Genomic DNA, 22569 nt, shown 5'->3' with positions numbered 1-22569 from the left:
ACTTATGGTCACTTACCACTGATTCTACTTTATCGCCTAAAGCCTGAATAGCACGCAAAACAACTGACATATCAGGCGGAGGGCACACAGTAGGTTCGGGGGTAGCCACTACAGGGGTAGGAAAAGGTAGGGGATCATGAGGTGAGGAAAACATAGAAGAGTGAGAAGAACTTCTCCTAACTCTACCTCTCTCTAACTTAGATGAATATTTTAAAAGACGGACAAATTCCAATTCCGAAAGTCCGGCGCATTCCTCACATCGATTTTCTAATAGACAGGGCCTGTCCCTACAGTCAGAACAAGCGGTGTGAGGATCTACCGAGGCCTTCGGAATACGCCTATTGCAAGACCTACATCGTCTATGGGAGGGGGCTTGCGAAACGTCAGACATCTTGTTTCAAAGAGTTAGCCAAAGGGTGATCCAAAAACAAGCAAAATTCGTTAACCGTTATATCAGTATTATATAAAAGCTATCTAGCTAATATAAGAAGGATTCCAGTAAAGCGACAGCCGTTAATCTGAGAGAATACTTCACCAAATATCCGTGAATAAACTCGAAGACCATAAGCGTATCCCAGAACGTCTAGCCGGAAGCACGACAGAGGAATAATTGAGGAGGTGTCAACAACAAATGATTGAGTACCTGGCCACAGGTGGCGCTGGTAAGTACACCCCCTTCTAGTATTGTGATAGCTGGCGTATCCCTCCATAGAATTCTGTCGGGCAACGGAGTTGACAGCTACATGATTATCGGGTAAGTTTAATATTGAAAAAGCGTGGATTTTTATACACTCAAATATGAACCAAGTTAGAAGTCTGTGACAACGATTTCCAAACGTATGGCTTATTAAGTGAATTGGGCATTTTGCTTGACCGTGAACTACTGTAGACTTTGACCTTCCAAAATTTAATAATTTCTATCTTTTTACGTAACATTTAATCTCTTTAAGTTTCATTACTCTACAATTAAAATCGTGGCCAGGAAGATATTCACAAACAAACAAACATACAAACAGGCGGTAAAACAAAACCTCCTTCCAACTTCGTTGGCGGAGGTAATGATAATAATAATCATAATAATAATAATGATGTCCTAATGTATTTGTAGCTATCAAAAGAAATGGGTTTAAATATATTCTATCCATCCTCACTCTCATCTAGGAAGATGGTAGAGAGATACTTACTTAACAGACTATCTGTAAAGAAAGGTTGCTTGCTTATGAAGCTAACCTGCACCTGACATCCAGTGTAGCTCATAGTAGCCATGACTGCTGCACCATAATAAAGAGAGGGAAAAAAAGAAGATAAGAAGGCCGGTCAATCTACATTTCATTCTAGGCTATGTCGAAACTGCTTTCTTAGACGAGATGTGTTGTTGTCTCGTGAAAGAGCTAGGCTGGTTACAAAATCTGTTGAACTGCAATCACAGGACCAAGGGTAAAGGTACCCAGGGATTTGTAGGTATATTCCAGCAGGTAAGGGGGAGGGGTTAACGGTTGTCTGGCATTAGCAGACTCCTGTTTTAATACCTGAGCCAATGACAGGTTCTTCCTGAGTACAGTAATGCCTCACAAGACGAAATTAAATCGTTCTGAAGTGGCTTTCGTAACGTGATTTTTTCGTGTTGTTGTCATGGGTACACACAATACTTTTAAAGAAGATGCCTTAAAAATGTTATTTTTATTAGTAAAATAAATATTTGAATATACTTACCCGATAATCATGTAGCTGTCAACTCCGTTGCCCGACAGAATTCTATGGAGGGATACGCCAGCTATCACAATACTAGAAGGGGGTGTACTTACCAGTGCCACCTGTGGCCAGGTACTCAAGTACTTCTTGTTGACACCTCCTCAATTATTCCTCGGTCCACTGGTTCTCTATGGGGAGGAAGGGAGGGTCGATTAAATCATGATTATCGGGTAAGTATATTCAAAAATTTATTTTACTAATAAAAATAACATTTTTCAATATTAAACTTACCCGATAATCATGTAGCTGATTCACACCCAGGGGGGTGGGTGAAAACCAGTGTACAAGATTAAAGGATAGCTAAGTATCCCGTATTTCATATAATCAGTTATCCACAATAACAATGAAATAATAAGTACCTGGTAAGGAAGTCGACTTGAACCGTTACTCTGCCTTTAATAAGATCGTCTTCCTTACTGAGCGCAGCGTTCCTCTTGGGAGGCTGAATCAACTCAAAGGTGCTAAAGTATACAGGGCTGCAACCCATACTAAAGGACCTCATCACAACCTTTAACCTCGGCGCTTCTCAAGAAAGAATTGACCACCCGCCAAATCAACAAGGATGTGGAAGGCTTCTTAGCCGACCGTACAACCCATAAAAAGTATTCAAGAGAAAGGTTAAAAGGTTATGGGATTATGGGAATGTAGTGGCTGAGCCCTCGCCTACTACTGCATTCGTTGCTACGAATGGTCCCAGGGTGTAGCAGTACTCGTAAAGAGACTGGACATCTTTGAGATAGAATGATGCGAACACTGACTTGCTTCTCCAATAGGTTGCATCCATAACACTCTGCAGAGAATGGCTCTGTTTGAAGGCCACTGAAGTAGCCACAGCTCCCACTTCATGTGTCCTTACCTTCAGCAAAGCAAGGTCTTCTTCCTTCAGATGAGAATGTGTTTCTCTAATCAGAAGCCTGAATAGTAAGAAACTGAGTTCTTAGAACTTGGAAAAGAAGGTTTATGATAGCACACTATAAGGCTTCTGATTGTCCTTGTAAAGGTTAAGACCTTTTTAGATAGTACCTAAGAGCTCTAACTGGGCAAAGTACTCTCTTCAGATCATTCCCCACCAAGTTGGACAGGCTTGGGATCTCGAACGACTTAGGCCAAGGACGTGAAGGAAGCTCGTTTAGCAAAAACCGAGCTGCAAGGAACATGTAGCCGTTTCAGATGTGAAAACAATGATCCTGCTGAAGGCGTGGATCTCACTTACTCTTTTAGCTGTTGTCAAGCACACGAGGAAAAGAGTTTTTAATGTGAGGTCCTAAAAAGAGGCTGATTGGAGAGGTTCAAATCTTGATGACATAAGGAACCTTAGGACCACGTCTAGATTCCAGCCTGGAGTGGACAACCGACGTTCCTTTGAGGTCTCAAAAGACCTAGGGAGGTCCTGTAGATCTTTGTTGGTGGAAAGATCCAAGCCTCTGTGGCGGAAAACCGCTGCCAACATACTTCTGTAACCCTTGATCGTAGGAGCTGAAAGGGATCTTACTTTCCTTAGATATAACAGGAAGTCAGCAATCTGGGTTACAGTGGTACTGGTTGAGGAAACTGCATTGGTCTTGTACCAGCTACGGAAGACTTCCCCTATAGACTGATAGATTCTGAGAGTGGATGTTCTCCTTGCTTTGGCAATCGCTCTGGCTGCCTCCTTCGAAAAGCCCCTAGCTCTTGAGAGTCTTTCGAAAGTCTGAAGGCAGTCAGACGAAGAGCGTGGAGGATTGGGTGTACCTTCTTTACGTGAGGTAGACTTAGAAGGTTCACTCTAGAGGAAGAGTCCTGGGAATGTCGACCAGCCATTGCAGTACCTCTAAGAACCATTCTCTCGCGGGCCAGAGCGGAGCCAACCAACGTCAGCCGTGTCCCTTTGTGAGAGGAGAACTTCTGAAGTACCCTGTTGACAATCTTGAACGGCGGGAATGCATACAGGTCGAGATGGAACCAATCCAGCAGAAAAGCATCCACGTGAACTGCTGCTGGGTCTGGAATCGGAGAACAATACAACAGGAGTCTCTAGGTTATCGAGGTAGTGAACAGATCTATGGTTGGCTGACCCCACAGGGCCCAAAGTCTGCTGCAAACATTCTTGAGAAGGGTCCACTCTGTGGGGATGACCTGACCCTTCCGTCTGAGGTGATCTGCCATGACATTCATACCGCCCTGAATGAACCTCGTTACCAGTTAGCTTTCGATCTTTAGACCAGATGAGTAGGTCCCTTGCGATCTAGAACAACTTCCACGAAAGAGTCCCTCCCTGCTTGAAGATGTAAGCCAGGGCTGTGGTGTTGTCAGAGTCCACCTCCACCACTTTGTTAAGCTGGAGGGACTTGAAGTTTATCAAGGCCAGAATAACCGCCAACAACTCCTTGCAATTGATGTGAAGTGTCCTTTGCTCCTGATTCCATGTTCCCGAGCATTCTTGTCTGTCCAAAGTCGCACCCCAGCCCGTGTCTGATGCGTCCGAGAGGAGACGGCGGTCGTGTTTCTGAACAGCCAAAGGTAGACTTCCTTGAGAAGAAAGCTGTTCTTACACCACGCGAGAGAAGACCTCCTCTCTTCGGAAACAGGAACTGAGACCGTCTCTAGCGTCATGTCCTTTATCCAGTGAGCAGCTAGATGATACTGAAGGGGGGGGAGGTGGAGTCTCCCTAACACGATGAACAGGGCCAGCGATGAAAGTGTCCCTGTTAGACTCATCCACTACCTGACTGAGCATCGGTTCCTTCTCAGCATGCTCTGGATGCATTCTAGGGCTTGGAAGATCCTTGGGGCCGACGGAAAAGTCCGAAAAGCTCGACTCTGAAGATCCATACCCAAGGAGACAATGGTCTGGGGTGGGACGAGCTGAGACTCCTCAAAATTGACCAGGAGGCCCAGTTCCTTGGTCAGATCCATAGTCCATTTGAAAATCTCCAGACAGCGACGACTTGTGGGAGCTCTTAAAAGCCAGTCGTCTGACGGAGCCGGACACAAGATCATGGTACTGCTGCACAGTCTGTGAACTGTCAATCATGGGCAAGCGAGGAAGTACAGTGACAACCCGAATCTGTCTAGACTGTCTGGGTCGTACAGACAAACTCCTTATCGGGTTGCTGAGGTTGCCGCACTGCGTCACAACAAGTCACTTCTGTTGGTTGTTGAACGTCTTCCCCGTGACACATTGACTCCGTAAACAAAAAATCCTCTAACAAGGACTAAGCTTGGACTGCATGTCTTGTAACACAGCTCAAGGTCTATGGGAGCAGGTGTGGTAACAGACGGGATTAGCGACTGAAGTGGAACCATTACCTTCCCTGGAAGCAAGTTATGCTTAAATAAAAGTCCATAGGAGGCTATGCAGCTAAAGGCTCCCTCCAAATGACAGAGTCCTCAAGGGAATATCAGAAGGAGGGAGAAAAGAACTTTCTCATCTACAGGGACCATATCCTAGAAAAGCTAAGTTCTCTCAGTGAGGGTTCACTGGTGCAAAAGCAGCAGACTAGAAGGCAACGTTATGAAACTGCTTGACAGTCTAGTGAGTTGGCAACAACCAAAGATGTGTGACTGAGAAGCATGCGGTAAGGTATGCAGAGCATGTTGTATGCAGAGTATGCTGTATGCAGAGCATGCTGTATGTAGAGCATGTTGTATGCAGAGCATGCTGAATGCAGAGCATGCTGAATGCAGAGCATGCTGAATGCAGAGCATGCTGTATGCAGAGCATGTTGTATGCAGAGCATGCTGTATGCAGAGCATGCTGTATGTAGAGCATGTTGTATGCAGAGCATGCTGAATGCAGAGCATGCTGTATGCAGAGCATGTAGTATGCAGAGCATGCTGTAAGCAGAGCATGTAAGGTAAGCAGAGCGTGTGCATGGCGTTTAACATTTCTCAGAAATTCCATGACCAGTGCTAGAGTGCTTTATGCATGCTTGCATGGGGTTTTAATATCAACATAATATATACCTTACATTCATAACTCATGATTCATATTTTTGCCATATTTTGCGATATTGTTAAAAATATATTGCCAGGAATACAAATATATTTTTATAAGTAATACAAATAACCTCCATTATCATAAGGTTTGAAAATGGAGGTAAGGGATGCTGAACAGCAGAGTCAGAACGAGCTGGAACAACAATAGTTGTGGTTTCCTCTTCAAGACTCTGTTGAGGGAACACCTGAGGCTCAGTCTGCAAAGGCTGATCAAAGGAAGTAGCAGAAGGTAGGCGCATGGGTGGAGGAGGCTGACTCCTGGCATGAGTGGCTGAACTCAAGGGTTGCGCTTGCTGAGTGGTTGGCGGATGCGCAGTAGCAAGTTCCTGAGGAACGAGTTGAGGTTCCTGCGGTGTGAGCTGAGAGCGAAAAGGTAGTGGCTGCGCAGAACGCAGTAAAAAAACTCGCAAGTTGAGGCTCCTGAGGCGCAAGGCTAAGGTGTTGAGGTGCTTGCCTTGAGGAGGGTTGAGCTCGCTGCAGCGAGAGCTGAGGAGACTGACTCATGGACGGGAGAGGTTGTTGTACCTCAACCGAGTGTTGCATCACTGGTGGAGCAGCAAGTGGAGGCGGAGGAAGAGAGGTATAATCCTCCTGATCCCATTGTAAAGGTTGCCTTAAGGAAGGCGGAGGCTGAACACCACTGGGAACAGCAAACTCAGAACGTGGCTCAACATCGTACGCCTGGCAGGTGGTACTGCGATCAGGCGGAGCGAGCGCAGGCGGAGGGAGTGTAGGCGGAGGCGGAGGCGCAACACTCTCAGCCCGACACTCACGCATCAAGTCCGAAAGCTGTGCTTGCATGGACTGTAGTAGAGTCCACTTGGGGTCGGCAGAAACTACAGTAGGCTGAGGTAAAGCCTTAACAGTCGAGCTCTGTTGTGGCAGAACCTTACTCCTCTTAGGCGGAGTGTATTCAACTGATGACTGAGGAGAGTCAGAGCTAACCCAATGACTGCATCCGGGTTGTTGAACTCTAACTTCGTACGTCTGGCATAGGTCTGGACTTTACGTTTAAGAGGTCTTGAGACCTGAGACCAGCGTTTTCTCCCCTAAATTTCTTCTGCAGACGAGCAAAATAAGGGCTCAATCGTCTGCGGGTGGGAGTGACGGTCTCGGTAAGACACGCCCACAACCACCGAGGATACTTCTGTGCGCCGATCAAGGCCTGCTGAACCCTTCTGCCCTTCGACATTGCTTCTCCCCTGGGCTTGGGAGCTTGCAAGAGGTCCCGGACTGGGAGGACGACTGGCGCGCACAGAAGTACCCTCACGCACAACACTGACACACTTTGCGCTAATCACTTATCACTTTGATTTTCTGTTTGCACTTATTTCACTGAACTCGAAACTTTAAGTGGTTTGTACCTGAAACACGCAATTCTATCCTTTCTCAAAAGTTAGTAATTGCGAAAACAGAATTACAATGTAACAGAAAAATCTAATGAAAGATAAATAATTCAGTGGCTGGAAAGAGACTAAACACTAGATCACTCTAGAAACGTTTACCTTCTTCCCCTAAAGAGACTAGGGAGAAGAGCAAAAACGATAACAACGTTACTCGCTTGAATGAAACGTTTATCCTCCTCTTTCTCCCTCCGTCTCTATCTCTCTCTCTCTCTCTCTCTCTTGACTTAGAACCTGAGAGAAGAGCCCAATCATATATATCGTTAAAACATATTATTGTTAAAGGAAAAAACTGAAATATTTCCCAAAATGAAAAGTTCCTTTATTAGGATTAAAACCATTAAGTTAAGAAAGAATGAACAAAACGCTAGACACGGTTACTCTTACTGCAACGTGAAACCGTGAATATTCTCTCTCTATCGTAACGATAGAGCGCAAGTTGAACGTTCTGAACGTCAACAACTGCAGAGACAAAACAAAACGTTAGTTCAACTTTGAAAACAGTACGAGACTATCAAAGAAATTCTTTCAAAGACATTAAAATAGCATAATATGTTAACAGGTAAAACCAAAATGACGGGCTCAATGTTAATTAACTTCGGTACCAAGAAAAGACCGCCTACTATTAGGAAGGTCGAATATAAACAAATATAAAAATTAATTTTAATAAGTTTATAATAAAAGGAAGTTAATCGAAGAGGCCTATAAGAGGCGGAGAGATATAAAATAAATCTATAACTTTTGTTAAGCAAAATTAAGAAAGAGAGTCTATACTCTCTTAGACACCAACACTTCCGTCTAAGGGAAGGGTCGGCCATTAAAAAGTGAAAGAGAGTTCATACTCTCTTCGTCACCATAATTAATCAAATTAATTCCAAAAGCTAACTAAGCTAATATAGAAGTTTCCAGTAAAGCGACAGCCGAAATCAAAGAGAAATACTTCACCAAAGTCGTGAAAATACTCCAAGAACATAAGCGTATCCCAGAACGTCTTGCCGGAAGCACGACAGAGGAATAATTGAGGAGGTGTCAACAAGAAGTACTTGAGTACCTGGCCACAGGTGGCGCTGGTAAGTACACCCCCTTCTAGTATTGTGATAGCTGGCGTATCCCTCCATAGAATTCTGTCGGGCAACGGAGTTGACAGCTACATGATTATCGGGTAAGTTTAATATTGAAAAAACAAAAATATCTATTCCAAAAGTGTGAGCAGCGAGGTGAGACAAGATTCGCTTACGGCCCTGCTTGGGCAAACCTGTCATCACTTCACTGTCGTCAGTGTTTTGGAAGTAAACCAAGTCTCGCCGATGGCGCCTGCCGTGATAAGGCAACTGTCCTGTTTTGACTATGATGTCTTCGTCTTAATTAGTGGAGTCAGCATATTTTGAGAAACCGAGCCTGAGGGAAATCCTTGTTTAGGATATATGTTACGACTTAACACGTGGTCCAGACTGCATCAGAAATTTCTTCAAGAAACTTCCATAGCGTGATCAAAGTTGAAGTCATGCTAATATAGAACAATGATTTGTATTTGTGTAAGAACAAATTACCTTTAGACTTTATTTTACAGTCATAAACCTACATAGAGAACCACTACAGTACATTAATATAAGAACTATATACCGTATTATAAATCTAATTCCCATTTGCATTAATTTTCATCAAGCCCTCTTCCACAATACCTATGAAGTACTTACAGTCTTTGATTTTTAGGATGTACAAACCTCAAAACAGTACACAGCAGGTATGGCAAAGGACATAAACACCAGAGCACTGAGATCTGCAAAGGTTCGGGGCATGAGTTTCTTTCTGAACCGCATCCCATGAGTCATTTTCGGGGACCTGAAAATATTCATATCTTAAACATGGTGCCGGAACTCTCCTTATGACTTAAAACACCATGTATTTACTGGGGGGGGGGATTCCACACAGCCTAACATAAGCCAGCTATTTGACTAAGGCAAATATTTTAAGGGAACAAATAGGATGAAATACGGGAGTTATCCGCAAAACTATATACTAACTCTGTTTTCTATGACAAACCTCACCGCGACCACCGCTGTCTTAGTTGAAATAAAATCAATGGGATATGCCCTACCCTGATATATCACCACCTACCCTGACTATGATTGCCAAGTACATAATTACAAGGGAAGCTATATTCTTCTGTAACCCACCTTTTCATTCACAGAGCATAATTTAAAAAATGGTACATCATAGGCCATGTCAAACCTTTGGGTAAATATATAAAGTACCTTAATTTCTAGCAAAATTGGAATTCACAACAAGAAATAGACAAGTGCGAGCTATTTTGACATGCTGTGTTTTCGAACCACGAATCATTAGCTGGCTTTTTGAACCAATTAAGAGCTTATAAATATTCATGTTTAAGTTTCTGGATATTTTATACAACAACCATTTTTCCCCCTTCCTCTTTTAGTTAATTCCAGCATGAATGCACGACCAGAGGATATCTCCCAGACAGGAACTGAATCAGATTTAAAGAAATTTCATCTATTTCAGCAGTTGATTATATTTAAAACACTTTAACCCTTTTACCCCCAAAGGACGTACTGGTACGTTTCACAAAAGCCATCCCTTTACCACCATGGACGTACCGGTACGTCCTTGCAAAAAAATGTGATAAAAAATTTTTTTTGGATATTTTTTTGAGAAAATTCGGGCATTTTCCAAGAGAATGAGACCAACCTGACCTCTCTATGACAAAAATTAAGGCTGTTAGAGCAATTTTAAAAAAATATACTGCAAAATGTGCTGGGAAAAAAATAACCCCCTGGGGGTTAAGGGTTGGAAATTTCCAAAGGGTTACTGTAATCACTTTGCAGCTGTTGCTGCTCATCTGCAAGTAAAAATCATCATGAAAATAACGATCCACATGGCTTGAGTACACAGCACATCCATTAACTCTTGCCAATATCATATGAGACTGTTTTTTTTTTCTTTTGAGTAAAGCGAGTCACACCTGAGCAAAGACCATTTGAGGGATATGATATAAATTATAGCTAATTATGCTTTAATATCACACACATTACATGAATGTATATTCTTATAACTAATTATCTTGTATCATTTTGCTTTTCTTACTAAAGCTACAAATCACTTTTTTGGGGGTTTCCCCATCTAAATCACCCCTTTTCCACTGGACTACCACAATTATTTTTATATATAAGTAGGAAAATAAAAACAGATGGGTTGCCCCAATATTAGTGGTCAGAACTGGATAAAAAAAAAAAAAACATGATAACTAGTTAAAAAATGTTATTTTCATTAGTAAAATAAATTTTTGAATATACTTACCCGATAATCATGTAGCTGTCAACTCCGTTGATCGACAGAATTCTACGGACGGGATACGCCAGCGATTGCTATACAAGAGGGGGGTGTACTCACCAGCGCCACCTGTGGCCAGGTACTGCAGTACTTCTTGTTGACACCACCTCAATTTTTCCTCGGTCCACTGGTTCTCTATGGGGAGGAAGGGTGGGTCAATTAAATCATGATTATCGGGTAAGTATATTCAAAAATTTATTTTACTAATGAAAATAACATTTTTCAATATTAATCTTACCCGATAATCATGTAGCTGATTCACACCCAGGGAGGTGGGTGAAAACCAGTGTACATGTATATCAAGAAGCTAAGTATCCCGTATTTCATATTATTAGTTATTCAAAATAACAATGAAATTATAAGTACCTGGTAAGGAAGTCGACTTGAACCATTACTCTGCCTTTAATAAGTTCGTCTTCCTTACTGAGCGCAGCGTTCCTCTCAGGAGGCTGAACAACTCTAAGGTGCTGAAGTATAAAGGGCTGCAACCCATACTAAAGGACCTCTACACAACCTCTAACCTAGGCGCTTCTCAAGAACGAATTGACCACCCGCCAAATCAACTAGGATGCGGAAGGCTTCTTAGCCTACCGTAACAACCCAAAAACAACAATAAAAGCATTCAAGAGAAAGGTTAAAAAAGGTTATGGGATTAAGGGAATGTAGTGGCTGAGCCCTCACCTACTACTGCACTCGCTGCTACGAATGGTCCCAGGGTGTAGCAGTTCTCGTAAAGAGACTGGACATCTTTAAGATAAAATGATGCAAACACTGACTTGCTCCTCCAATAGGTTGCATCCATAATACTCTGCAGAGAACGGTTCTGTTTGAAGGCCATCGAAGTAGCTACAGCTCTCACTTCGTGGGTCCTTACCTTCAGCAAAGCAAGGTCTTCATCCTTCATGTGAGAATGAGCTTCTCTAATCAGAAGCCTTATGTAATACGAAACTGCGTTTTTGGACATAGGCATCGAAGGTTTCTTGATGGCACACCATAAGGCTTCTGATTGTCCTCGTATAGGTTTTGACCTTTTAAGATAATACTTTAGAGCTCTGACAGGGCAAAGAACTCTCTCTAGCTCGTTACCCACCATGTTGGAGAGGCTAGGAATTTCGAACGATCTAGGCCAAGGACGTGAAGGAAGTTCATTTTTTGCCAAAAACCCGAGCTGTAAGGAACATGTTGCTGTTTCGGATGTGAATCCTATGTTCCTGCTGAAGGCGTGAACCTCACTAACTCTTTTGGCTGTTGCAAGGCAGACGAGGAAAAAGAGTTTTGAGAGTAAGGTCTTTGAAAGAGGCTGACTGGAGAGGTTCAAATCTAGGAGACATCAGGAACCTTAAGACTACGTCTAGATTCCAGCCTGGAGTGGACAAGCGACGTTCTTTAGAGGTCTCGAAAGACTTAAGGATGTCCTGTAGATCCTTGTTGGAGGAAAGATCCAAGCCTCTGTGGCGGAAAACTGATGCCAACATACTTCTGTACCCTTTGATCGTAGGAGCCGAAAGAGATCTAACATTCCTAAGATGTAACAGGAAGTCAGCAACTTGGGTTACAGAGGTATTGGTAGAGGAAACTGCATTGGCTCTGCACCAGCTTCGGAAGACTTCCCACTTGGATTGATAGACTCTACGAGTGGAAATCCTCCTTGCTCTGGCAATCGCTCTGGCTGCCTCCTTCGAAAAGCCTCTAGCTCTAGAGAGTCTTTCGATAGTCTGAAGGCAGTCAGACGAAGAGCGTGGAGGCTTGGGTGTACCTTCTTTACGTGAGGTTGACGTAGAAGGTCCACTCTTAGAGGGAGAGTCCTGGGAACGTCGACCAGCCATTGCAGTACCTCTGTGAACCATTCTCTTGCAGGCCAAAGGGGAGCAACCAACGTCAGCCGTGTCCCTTCGTGGGAGACGAACTTCTGAATCACTCTGTTGATGATCTTGAACGGCGGGAATGCATAAAGATCGAGATGGGACCAATCCAGCAGAAAAGCATCCACGTGAACTGCTGCCGGGTCTGGAATTGGGGAACAGTACAATGGGAGCCTCTTGGTCATGGAGGTGGCGAACAGATCTATCGTTGGCTGACCCCACAAGGTCCAAAGTCTGTTGCACACGTCCTTGTGAAGGGTCCATTCTGTGGGGATGACTTGACCCTTCCGGCTGAGGCGATCTGCCGAGACATTCATATTGCCCTGAATGAATCTCGTTACCAGCTTGAGGTTTAGACTTCTTGACCAAATGAGGAGGTCCCTTGCGATCTCGTATAGCTTCCTCGAATGAGTCCCTCCCTGCTTGGAGATGTATGCCAAGGCTGTGGTGTTGTCGGAGTTCACCTCCACCACCTTGTTTAGCAGGAGGGACTTGAAGTTCATTAAGGCCAGATGTACTGCCAACAACTCCTTGCAATTGATGTGAAGCGTTTCCTGTTCCTTGTTCCATGTCCCCGAGCATTCCTGTCCGTCCAAGGTCGCGCCCCAGCCCGAGTCTGATGCGTCCGAATAGAGATGAAGATTGGGGGTCTGAACAGCTAACGAGAGACCCTCCTTGAGAAGGATGTTGCTCTTCCACCACATGAGAGTAGTCTTCATCTCTTTGGTAACAGGAATAGAGACCGCTTCGAGCGTCATATTCTTGTCCCAGTGAGCTGCTAGATGGAATTGAAGGGGGCGGAGGTGGAGTCTCCCTAACTCGGTGAACAGGGCTAACGATGACAGGGTCCCTGTTAGACTCATCCACTGTCTCACCGAGCATCTGTTCCTCTTCAGCATGCTCAGAATGCACTCTAGGGCTTGGTTGATTCTTGGGGCCGACGGAAAAGCCCGAAAAGCTTGACTCCGAATCTCCATTCCCAGGTAAACGATGGTTTGGGAAGGAATAAGCTGGGACTTTTCTAAGTTGACCAAAAGACCCAGTTCCTTGGTCAAGTCCAAAGTCCAATTGAGACTCTCCAGACAGCGACGACTTGTGGGGGCTCTTAACAGCCAGTCGTCTAAATAAAGGGAGGCTCTGATGTCCGCCAAGTGGAGGAATTTCGCAATATTCCTCATCAGTCGCGTAAACACCATAGGTGCCGTGCTTAGGCCAAAACACAGGGCTTGGAATTGGTACACAACCTTTCCAAAAACGAATCTCAGAAAAGGTTGGGAGTCTGGATGAATGGGGACGTGAAAGTAAGCGTCTTTCAGATCCAACGAGACCATCCAGTCCTCCTGCCTGACCGCTGCTAGGACCGACTTCGTCGTCTCCATAGTGAACGTCTGCTTGGTGACATAAGCATTGAGCGCACTGACGTCCAGCACCGGTCTCCAACCTCCTGTCTTCTTGGCCACCAGAAAGAGACGGTTGTAGAAGCCCGGGGATTGATGATCCCGGACTATCACCACTGCCTCCTTCTGTAACAGGAGCGACACCTCTTGATGTAACGCTAGCCTCTTGTCCTTTTCCTTGTAGTTGGGAGAGAGGTTGATGGGAGAAGTGGTCAGAGGGGGATTGCGGCAGAATGGTATCTTGTAACCCTCCCTTAGCCACTTGACAGACTGGGCGTCTGCACCTCTTCTTTCCCAAGCTTGCCAGAAGATCTTGAGTCTGGCTCCTACAGCTGTCTGGAGAGGAGGAGAGTCAGTGTTTGCCTTTCGAAGACTTGATACCTTTCTTGGACCTGCCCCTGTGACCGTCTGGGCGGGTACCACCTCGGCTGGGGGCTCTGCCACGAAAGGGCGGAATAAATCTAGTAGCAGGAGTATCAGCCACTGGGGTGCGGTAAGTTCTAGGAACTGAAGGAGCAACCTTAGCCTTCCGTGCTGAAGAGGCCACAAGATCATGCGTGTCCTTCTGAATAAGAGCCGCAGACAATTCCTTGATAAGATCCTCAGGAAACAGGAACTTAGAAAGAGGAGCAAAAAGTAACTGTGACCTTTGGCAAGAGGTGATACCAGTGGAAAGGAAGGAGCAAAGTTGTTCCCTTTTCTTGAGGACTCCCGATACAAACATAGAGGCAAGTTCGCCGGAACCATCGCGAATTGCTTTGTCCATACAGGACATGATTAGCATGGCCGAGTCTTTGTCAGATGGGGCAGTCTTCTTGCTCAAGGCCCCCAGGCACCAGTCGAGAAAATTAAAAATTTCAAAGGCGCGAAAGACTCCCTTCAAGAAGTGGTCCAGGTCAGAAAAGGTCCAGCAGACCTTAGAGCGTCTCATAGCCGACCTTCGTGGAGAGTCAACCAAACTTGAGAAGTCAGCCTGGGCAGAGGCAGGGACCCCCAAGCCTGGTTCCTCTCCTGTGGCATACCAGACGCCCGCCTTAGACGTCAGCTTAGGAGGTGGAAACATAAAAGACGTCTTTCCCAGCTGCTGCTTGGACTGCAACCAATCCCCTAACATTCTCAAAGCTCTCTTTGAAGATCTAGCGAAGACGAGCTTAGTGTAGGCAGACTTAACAGGTTGCATGCCTAGAGAGAACTCGGATGGAGGAGAGCGAGGGGTAGCAGAAACAAAGTGATCCGGGTAAAGTTCTCTGAACAGAGCCAGAACCTTGCGAAAGTCGATGGAGGGTGGCAATGACTTGGGTTCCTCCACGTCAGATGAAGGATCATCCAGGTGAGCAGCTTCATCTTCAGAAACCTCATCACCTGAGGGTTGAGAAGCGAGAGGTAAAGTTAAAGCGGTCTGCTGAATGGCTGAATCCTGAAGAGCGGGTGCATGCGCACTTGAGGATTCATCCTCAAGTCTCTGTTGAAGAGGATGAGGGCTGGTAATGACAAAGTCATGAGGCTGGGATGAAGGAGGTTCTGCGGAGGTCTGAGGAGCAAGCGTGGTGAGAGGCGACTGTAGTAAAGCATGAGGCTCATGCTGCATAGACTGAGGTTCAAGTTGAATGGGAAGAGACTCAAGCTGAGGAGAAAGTGGCAGATGCATGCGTTGAGGTGGCTGACTCATAGCATGAGGTTCCTGCCTCAAGAGTTGCGCTTGCTTCAAGGGTTGAGGTGGCTGCGCAGAGAGAGGCTCTTGTCTCACGAGTTGAGGTTCTTGAGGTGCTTGCCTCGAGAGTTGAGGTTCTCGCCTCGAGGAAAGTGGAGGTGGCTGCTGCGAGAGTTGAGGTGGCTGCCTCAAGGATGGTAGAGGTTGTCGTACCTCAAGAGGTTGCTGCCTCGAGGATGGTTGAAATGCAAGATACTCCTGCCTCAAGGGTAGAGGAGGTTGTAAAGCATAAGGCTCCTGCCCCCATTGTTGAGGAGGTTGCTGCGTGGTAAGAGGCTCCTGCCTCAAGGAAAGTGGAGGTTGCTGCACAGCGCTGGTATCTGGCAACTCCCAACGCGGCAGCTCACGCATGGAGGTAGCTTGAGGAACCTCAACCTCATACGTCTGGCAGATTGTACTGCGCAGAGGAGGAGGAGCGTTCGCAGGAGGAGGTGTATTAACCTTCTCTGCCTGAAACTCCCGCATCAACACCGCAAGCTGCGACTGCATAGTCTGCAGCATAGCCATCTTAGGATCAACAGAAGTTGAGGTCTGTTGAGGCATAGCTTTAACAGAAGTTGAGGTCTGCTGAGGCAACGCCTTACCTCTCTTAGGAGGCGTGCAGTCACCTGATGACTGCGGCGAGTCCGAGCTAGCCCAATGGCTACACCCTGGCTGTTGGACTCGCGCGGACTGGACTTTACGCTTAAGAGGTCTTGAGGCCTGAGTCCAGCGTTTTCTCCCCGAAAAATCTTCTGCAGACGAGGATATTAAGGGCTCAATCGTCTGAGAGTGGAAGTGACGATCTCTATAAGATACGCCCGCAACCACTGAGGATACTACTGTGCGCCGATCAAGGCCTGCCGAACCCTTTTGCCCTTCGACATTGCTTCTCCCCTGGGCTTGGGAGCTTGCAAGAGGTCCCGGACTGGGAGGACGACTGGCACGCACAGAAGTATCCTCACGCGCAACACTGACACTGACACTAGCACTAGGCACAGCACTGGCACTACCACTTCCTGCACTTTTCACTTTAAGTTCCTTGACGTCTGCCAAAAGGAACTTGTGGTCACTCACTACCGACTCCACCTTATCACCTAAAGCCTGAATGGCACGTAAAACATCTGACATATCAGGCTGAGCACTAATAGTAGGTTCGGGGGTAGCCACCACAGGGGGAGGAAAAGGTTGAGGATCATGGGGGGAGGAATAAAGTAAAGAGCGAGCCGAACTCCTCCTAACTCTCTCTCTCTCTAACTTAGTGGTATACTTGAGGAATCGAATAAAATCAAGTTCCGAAAGTCCGGCACATTCCTCACATCGATCTTCCAACTGACAGGATTTTCCCCTACAGTCGGAACAAACGGTGTGAGGATCAACCGAGGCCTTCGGAAGTCGCCTAATACAAGTCCTACATCGTCTTTGGGGAGGAGCTTGAGAATGGTCGGACATCTTGAATCAGAGAACAGTCAAGGGGGATTCCAAAATAAAGCTAAAGATCGTTAAACCATAAATCAAAATTAATCCAAAAGCTATCTAAGCTAAGGGAAAAGCTTCCTGTATAGCGAAAGCTGAAATCTCAGAGCAATACTTCACCAAAACCGTGAACAAAGACTCCAAAATTATAAGCGTATCCATGTAGGTCTTGCCGGAAGCACGACAGAGGAAAAATTGAGGTGGTGTCAACAAGAAGTACTGCAGTACCTGGCCACAGGTGGCGCTGGTGAGTACACCCCCCTCTTGTATAGCGATCGCTGGCGTATCCCGTCCGTAGAATTCTGTCGGGCAACGGAGTTGACAGCTACACGATTATCGGGTAAGATTAATATTGAAAAATATATGGTTCATGTATTTATCCAGAAATTAAAAGTACATATTTATCATCATTTAATGTGAATGCTGTTAAGGTTTAGAAAGTATAAGGCTATACACTGTAGACCTTGAATGTTGTTCTGTAATGGAAGAAATCACAGGACCTTACCGGAATTTTGACAAAATATTCAATTCGAGGAGTATGTCAGGTAACATTATTTAGGGCCTTTGTATGATGACGGACAGGACCTCTCGCGTATATGAATCACGATAAAACCTAACCTACCAGCTGCGTCCTTACCTAGCTTGAGAGCTAGTGTTCCCCCCCACCCACCCCCTGACGACCCCACTAGACTGCCGTAATCTTACTGATAGGGTTGAAAATAGGGGTTATGGGGAATGGCCGTCATCATACATACTCCCCATATTATTTTCCGAGGTTCCCTGGTACGTATAGATTCTATTCTATGAAACATCTTGAGGATATTAAATATAATGTAGGGGGATATTTCTTATTAGTCAAGGTTAAATGAAATTACGATTTTCTTTTTTTTTTTACGAATTCTTAATTGATACAACCTCCTACAAACTCTCCTATTAATTGGGTTACAAAAGGATGTAATAAGTCACCAGCAGTGCTTTCATTTTCCCAGGTAATTACCTGAGATCGAGTAATTTTTATTGAATTAAGGAAATTTCTAGAGTAATGATAATTCCAAGGTAATTTTAAGGTAATTTTTTCATCAGGTAATCTTTTGATTATAGAGTAACATCGATGGATCTAAAATTTATCTATCAGATTTCACACAAAATAGAGAAATTTTGTTAATCATAATTGTTTTACGTTTTATGAATTTTTTAGTGTTTCAGGTAAATTTTCAAAATTCTAAGTAATTTCTGAGGTAATCGCTTGAATATATAAGATAATTGATGACTGACAGTTCCGTTTAGATTAGTCCTAGTTCCTATTCCCACCAGGTACAGGTTAGGCTAGGTTGACAAGATAAGGGTATCCTATATGAAGCAGGCCTCATTATGACCCGTAAAACTTTTTTTTTCTGGCTAGTACAGTGGTAACGTATTCGCTTAGCATTCGCATGGCAGCAGACCGATCCTAGCCCGGGACAGTGAGTTTAGGCTGTTTACTGGAGAGGCCACTGCTGTGGTTGGGCACCACAGTGGAGGGGGAGGCCTTGCCCTGCTGATGTTCTGGTGAGCATCTATTCTGATGGAACTGAATACAGACACCTTAAATTAACTAAACAGAATCCCCCAAAATAGCGTAATCAATGCCTGAAGGAAAATCGCTTATTTTCGGTTCTGTGATGTTCTTATACGCCCAATGAATATCAATATTGGCTTTTCAGATATTAATTTACCTATAATAACGAGCTTTACAAAATACATTACCTTTACGGCGCAATAAAGCTTCGTGGAGAATTAAAGTTGCTCTCATCAATGACCCTATGTCAATAACAGAAGAGATTTAACGCAGTGTTGCCAACTGTGTTGGACATAAATGAGCTAGATTGAGGTCTAAAATACGCTAGAAATGCGTTAGAAAGAGTTTTCTCCCTGTGTGTGGATTTTGGTGATGATATACTTCGCATAGAAGATGAACTAACAACAAAATCAAGGTAACAATTTGCAATTATTGCGAATGTTGGATATGGGTTTGTTATACCAGTAATACACACACACACACACACACACACACACACACACATATATATATATATATATATATATATATATATATATATATATATATATATATATATATATATATTTCAGAAATCCAATAGAAAATGCATCGAACCAATTAAATTTGCGCCAAAAATACGCTATGCTCAAAATATATCTATACGCTGTTTGTGATGCCAATGCACTAGATCTAGCGCATTTCGCGCTAAGTTGGCAATATTGGACAGGGGGTTTGGTATCTGCATTTATCGTACGTTAGCGTAAAAGTTATTATATCTTCCCGTGAGTATCGTACAAATAAGCATTCTTTCTTTCTCTGCTATCGTATGCCTCTCTACACTTTAACAGTGCCAATAATACGATGAATTATTACAATGAATACATTCAAGTCTGAAAGAAAAATCTCAGAATTACATCATATTCATACAATTCTAATTCCGGTGTCAATGACCTTTGATAACGAAAATGTCAAAAAAAAAATTCAATCAATCAATCTCAACCCATCTTGATTCTTCAAACAATTTCATTCCCAAATAGCCGCTTTATGTAAAATGCTCTTGGTTGAATACATTGTGTTTGAAATAGAATTTTGCAGATTTTACTTTAATATTTGTTTTCCCGATTTTATTCTGTTCCCTGTAGGACTTACGGGATTTGTTTACTGTACAATATAGCGTAATCAGCGTTAGGTGTCAGATCCCAGGTATCACAATATTTCATGAATAAAAAGCAGTTCTCCATTTTTTTCTTGAAACTCTTTATATCATCCATCCTTCGAATGTCTAATGGCAGCTAGTTATAGACTACAATCTTCTGCCCACATACCTGAAAGCTCTAAAACCTAAGATATTGACCGCAATTACTTAAAACAATCCGTAATTATTCTCGTGTCAACCATATTTGTTAAAAAAATCATATAAAATATTTTTGGACGTTCAGTTCTGATAAATTGATGAGTCGTTGTACACATCTTTAAACTATTCTAGTTTTAATATGCAGCCGGCGTAGTTCAATCTAGTTTAATATATTTTGTCCTCTTTTTATTAAATTTTATAACTTATTAAGTTATACTTTAGGTAGGTTGTAATAAGGTTACGGTAATCAATTCTGACAATGACCCAGTTAAACATAAGTTTTTTTTTTTTTTAACTGAACATTCTTCCAGATATTTCTTTAAAAATAAATGTTAAATTGGCATTCATTTATTCTTACATAATTCATTTAAGCACCGCTAAATTACAGTCTAGTAATACACCTAGGTCACGAATTCTACTAGATATCGGGACAAAGTTGTCATTGATATTCATTTGGATGTTGCCAAAGTTTCTCATATATTTGTCTTTCTTTCCTGCCACCATAAACTCGGTTTTATTGTAATTTACTCATAGTCCTTTAATTATTATCCATTCCCTAACACTATTAAGAACGTGCTTCAAATCCTCGGTTGTACCATGACTCATCTATTGAGAAGTAAAATTATGTATCTGGAAATTGCTTGATATTCATTGTAATACTTTGATAGACTAGTAGCATAAATACAGTATACCAAGTATACTTCCCTTTGTGGCTGCTTCCTAGGTTTTTTTCTTACATAAATTCCCTTTTCTTCCTTCTAAATAAGTTATTATATTGGTACATTACGATTTTATATTCCTTATATGAAATTTCATCTTTTCCCTCTTTTCCCTCTTTCCCTGTTTTGTTATGCTGCACCGAGACTCTTCAACGACCTTCCACTTGATGTCAAGAATAGCAAAAATGTGGCAGCTTTCAAGAAAAACCTGAAGACTTATCTCTTTGGAAAGTGTTATAATAGTGATCTGACAACTATTAAACCTGAATAAAAATGCTACAGAATAGCTGAAAAGATACAGAACCAAATATTAACTGGAAAGAAATTATTTTCACACACCAAGGGCCGCCTGAACAGACTCTTGTCTGATGGAGGGCGAGAAATAAATCCCGAAAAGTAAACCTCTTAAAGTTGTGCCTTTTTTTTTCTCTCCTCTAAAGTCTCCCCATCAAACCAAGAAGATATATAACAGTTAGGCTACAGTCTTTTCCATCAATGGGAACATGTTATATTAATTTTCATTCCCCATGTTGTATAGACCTATAGGCTGTATAGCCTCCCCCAAACAACGCCCGCCCCCCATTCTTAGCTCACAAGGATGGTGAGATAGCAGCGACCAAAGAAACTAACGAGTTTTGAGCGGGACTCGAATCCCAGTCTGGCGTTCATCAGTCAGGGACGTTACCACATCTCTTCCTCTTGTTTTGTTAAAGTTTTTTTATAGTTTATATAGGAGAAATTAATTTTAATGTTGTTACTCTTCTTGGAAAATCTTCAAGTAGTTTGTAGAGTATTGACTTTTCAGTTTATTTTTTTTTAACTCGCCATCTTTACTACCTAAACATGTTCTTTCATCTGTTATACATAAAACATTACCGGTGTTTCGTCTTTTCAAGATCAAATCTGTGGCCATGTGGGCGGAAATTAAGATAATTGACGTGCTCCAAATTACCTAAAACTTGATAACTTCAGGTAAAACCACTGAAACTCCACGGGAATAGCAGCACTGAGATTATTCTATTTAATGGAATGCAGGTTCCTAACATAATTCCAAAAGGATGGCCATAAAAGAAACAAGGAAACTAGCAAATGAGAAAACGTTTCTCTTATTTCTTAATCATTGAAACTTGAATCTTCCAATCACTTAAAAGCTTTTTTTTTCCACTATTGTAAAACTAGCTAGTTTTATTTTCAAGTACAGTATTCGACAAATCTTATCCTGAACCGTTTTAAAATTTCTGATGATAAATGGTTTCTGATGTCTTTGAGGATCTTTCTAATAAACGCCCAACCCGATTTTTTCAGGGCCTTCAAGTCTTCAACACGTTGTATCTATCAAATGCCCATTGTAAGAGACCACCGAGAAAGTGCAGTGAGTGCGTATGGTGTTATAGACAGAGATTTTAGCCTTCTGTAAGCGTTATAAACTTTATAAATGCTGTTTGAAGAAAGATCTGCTAGTGATTTGAGCTTTCCGGAAGCGTTGGAATATTACAGAGGTTCTCTGGGCAAAGATCTGCATTTCCACGTATATCGAAGATAGACAAACATTTGCCTTGTTTGACCCCAGCTTTGAAGTCAATCCTTATGAGGACTCAAAGTAATCAGATATAATGGTGTGACGGGCTTATTGTGATTTGAGGAAATTTTATTTTAACAGTTAGTATTTTTACGAGTTGTTTACAGACATTTTGAGCTGCCAGTTCATTTGAACCTTCACTGACAGTTCAGTCTGATGTGTAGATCCCAGGACATTTTTTTGGACAGTTCCTGTAGAATTATTTATTGACTATGAATCTTTAGTTTAAAGGCCGCTCATGAATGGCAGAGGCAAGTGACAGTGACATTGCCCTATCGAGCTGGACAATGCCCCAGAGACTAATCATATATACACATGATCAACGCTCAAGCCCCCTCTCCACACAAGCTAGGACCAGGGAGGGCCAGGCAATGGCTGCTCAGGACTCAGTAGACAGACCTACAGGCTCCCCCCATCCTTAGCTAACAAGGATGGTGAGGTTGCAGCGATCAAAGAAACTAACGAATC

At 43.2% G+C, this 22569-nt stretch overlaps 1 protein-coding gene across 1 annotated transcript in view; it reads right to left on the bottom strand.

Moving 5' to 3' along the window:
- Positions 1 to 18778, bottom strand: part of LOC137656695 (probable palmitoyltransferase ZDHHC24) — an 82867-nt gene extending 64089 nt beyond the window's left edge. Inside the window, exons 1-2 of the mRNA XM_068390899.1 lie at positions 18656 to 18778; positions 8858 to 8975 (exon numbers count right to left, since the gene is read on the bottom strand). Of these exons, the coding sequence (XP_068247000.1) occupies positions 8858 to 8965 (108 nt within the window). The 5' untranslated portion in view covers positions 8966 to 8975; positions 18656 to 18778. The remainder of the gene's footprint in view (positions 1 to 8857; positions 8976 to 18655) is intronic.
- Positions 18779 to 22569: the final 3791 nt, after the last annotated feature.

This window comes from Palaemon carinicauda, chromosome 17, assembly GCF_036898095.1.
Source record: "Palaemon carinicauda isolate YSFRI2023 chromosome 17, ASM3689809v2, whole genome shotgun sequence".
In the NCBI taxonomy this organism is placed as follows: domain Eukaryota; kingdom Metazoa; phylum Arthropoda; class Malacostraca; order Decapoda; family Palaemonidae; genus Palaemon; species Palaemon carinicauda.
This window is presented reverse-complemented; position numbering and strand designations above follow the sequence as displayed.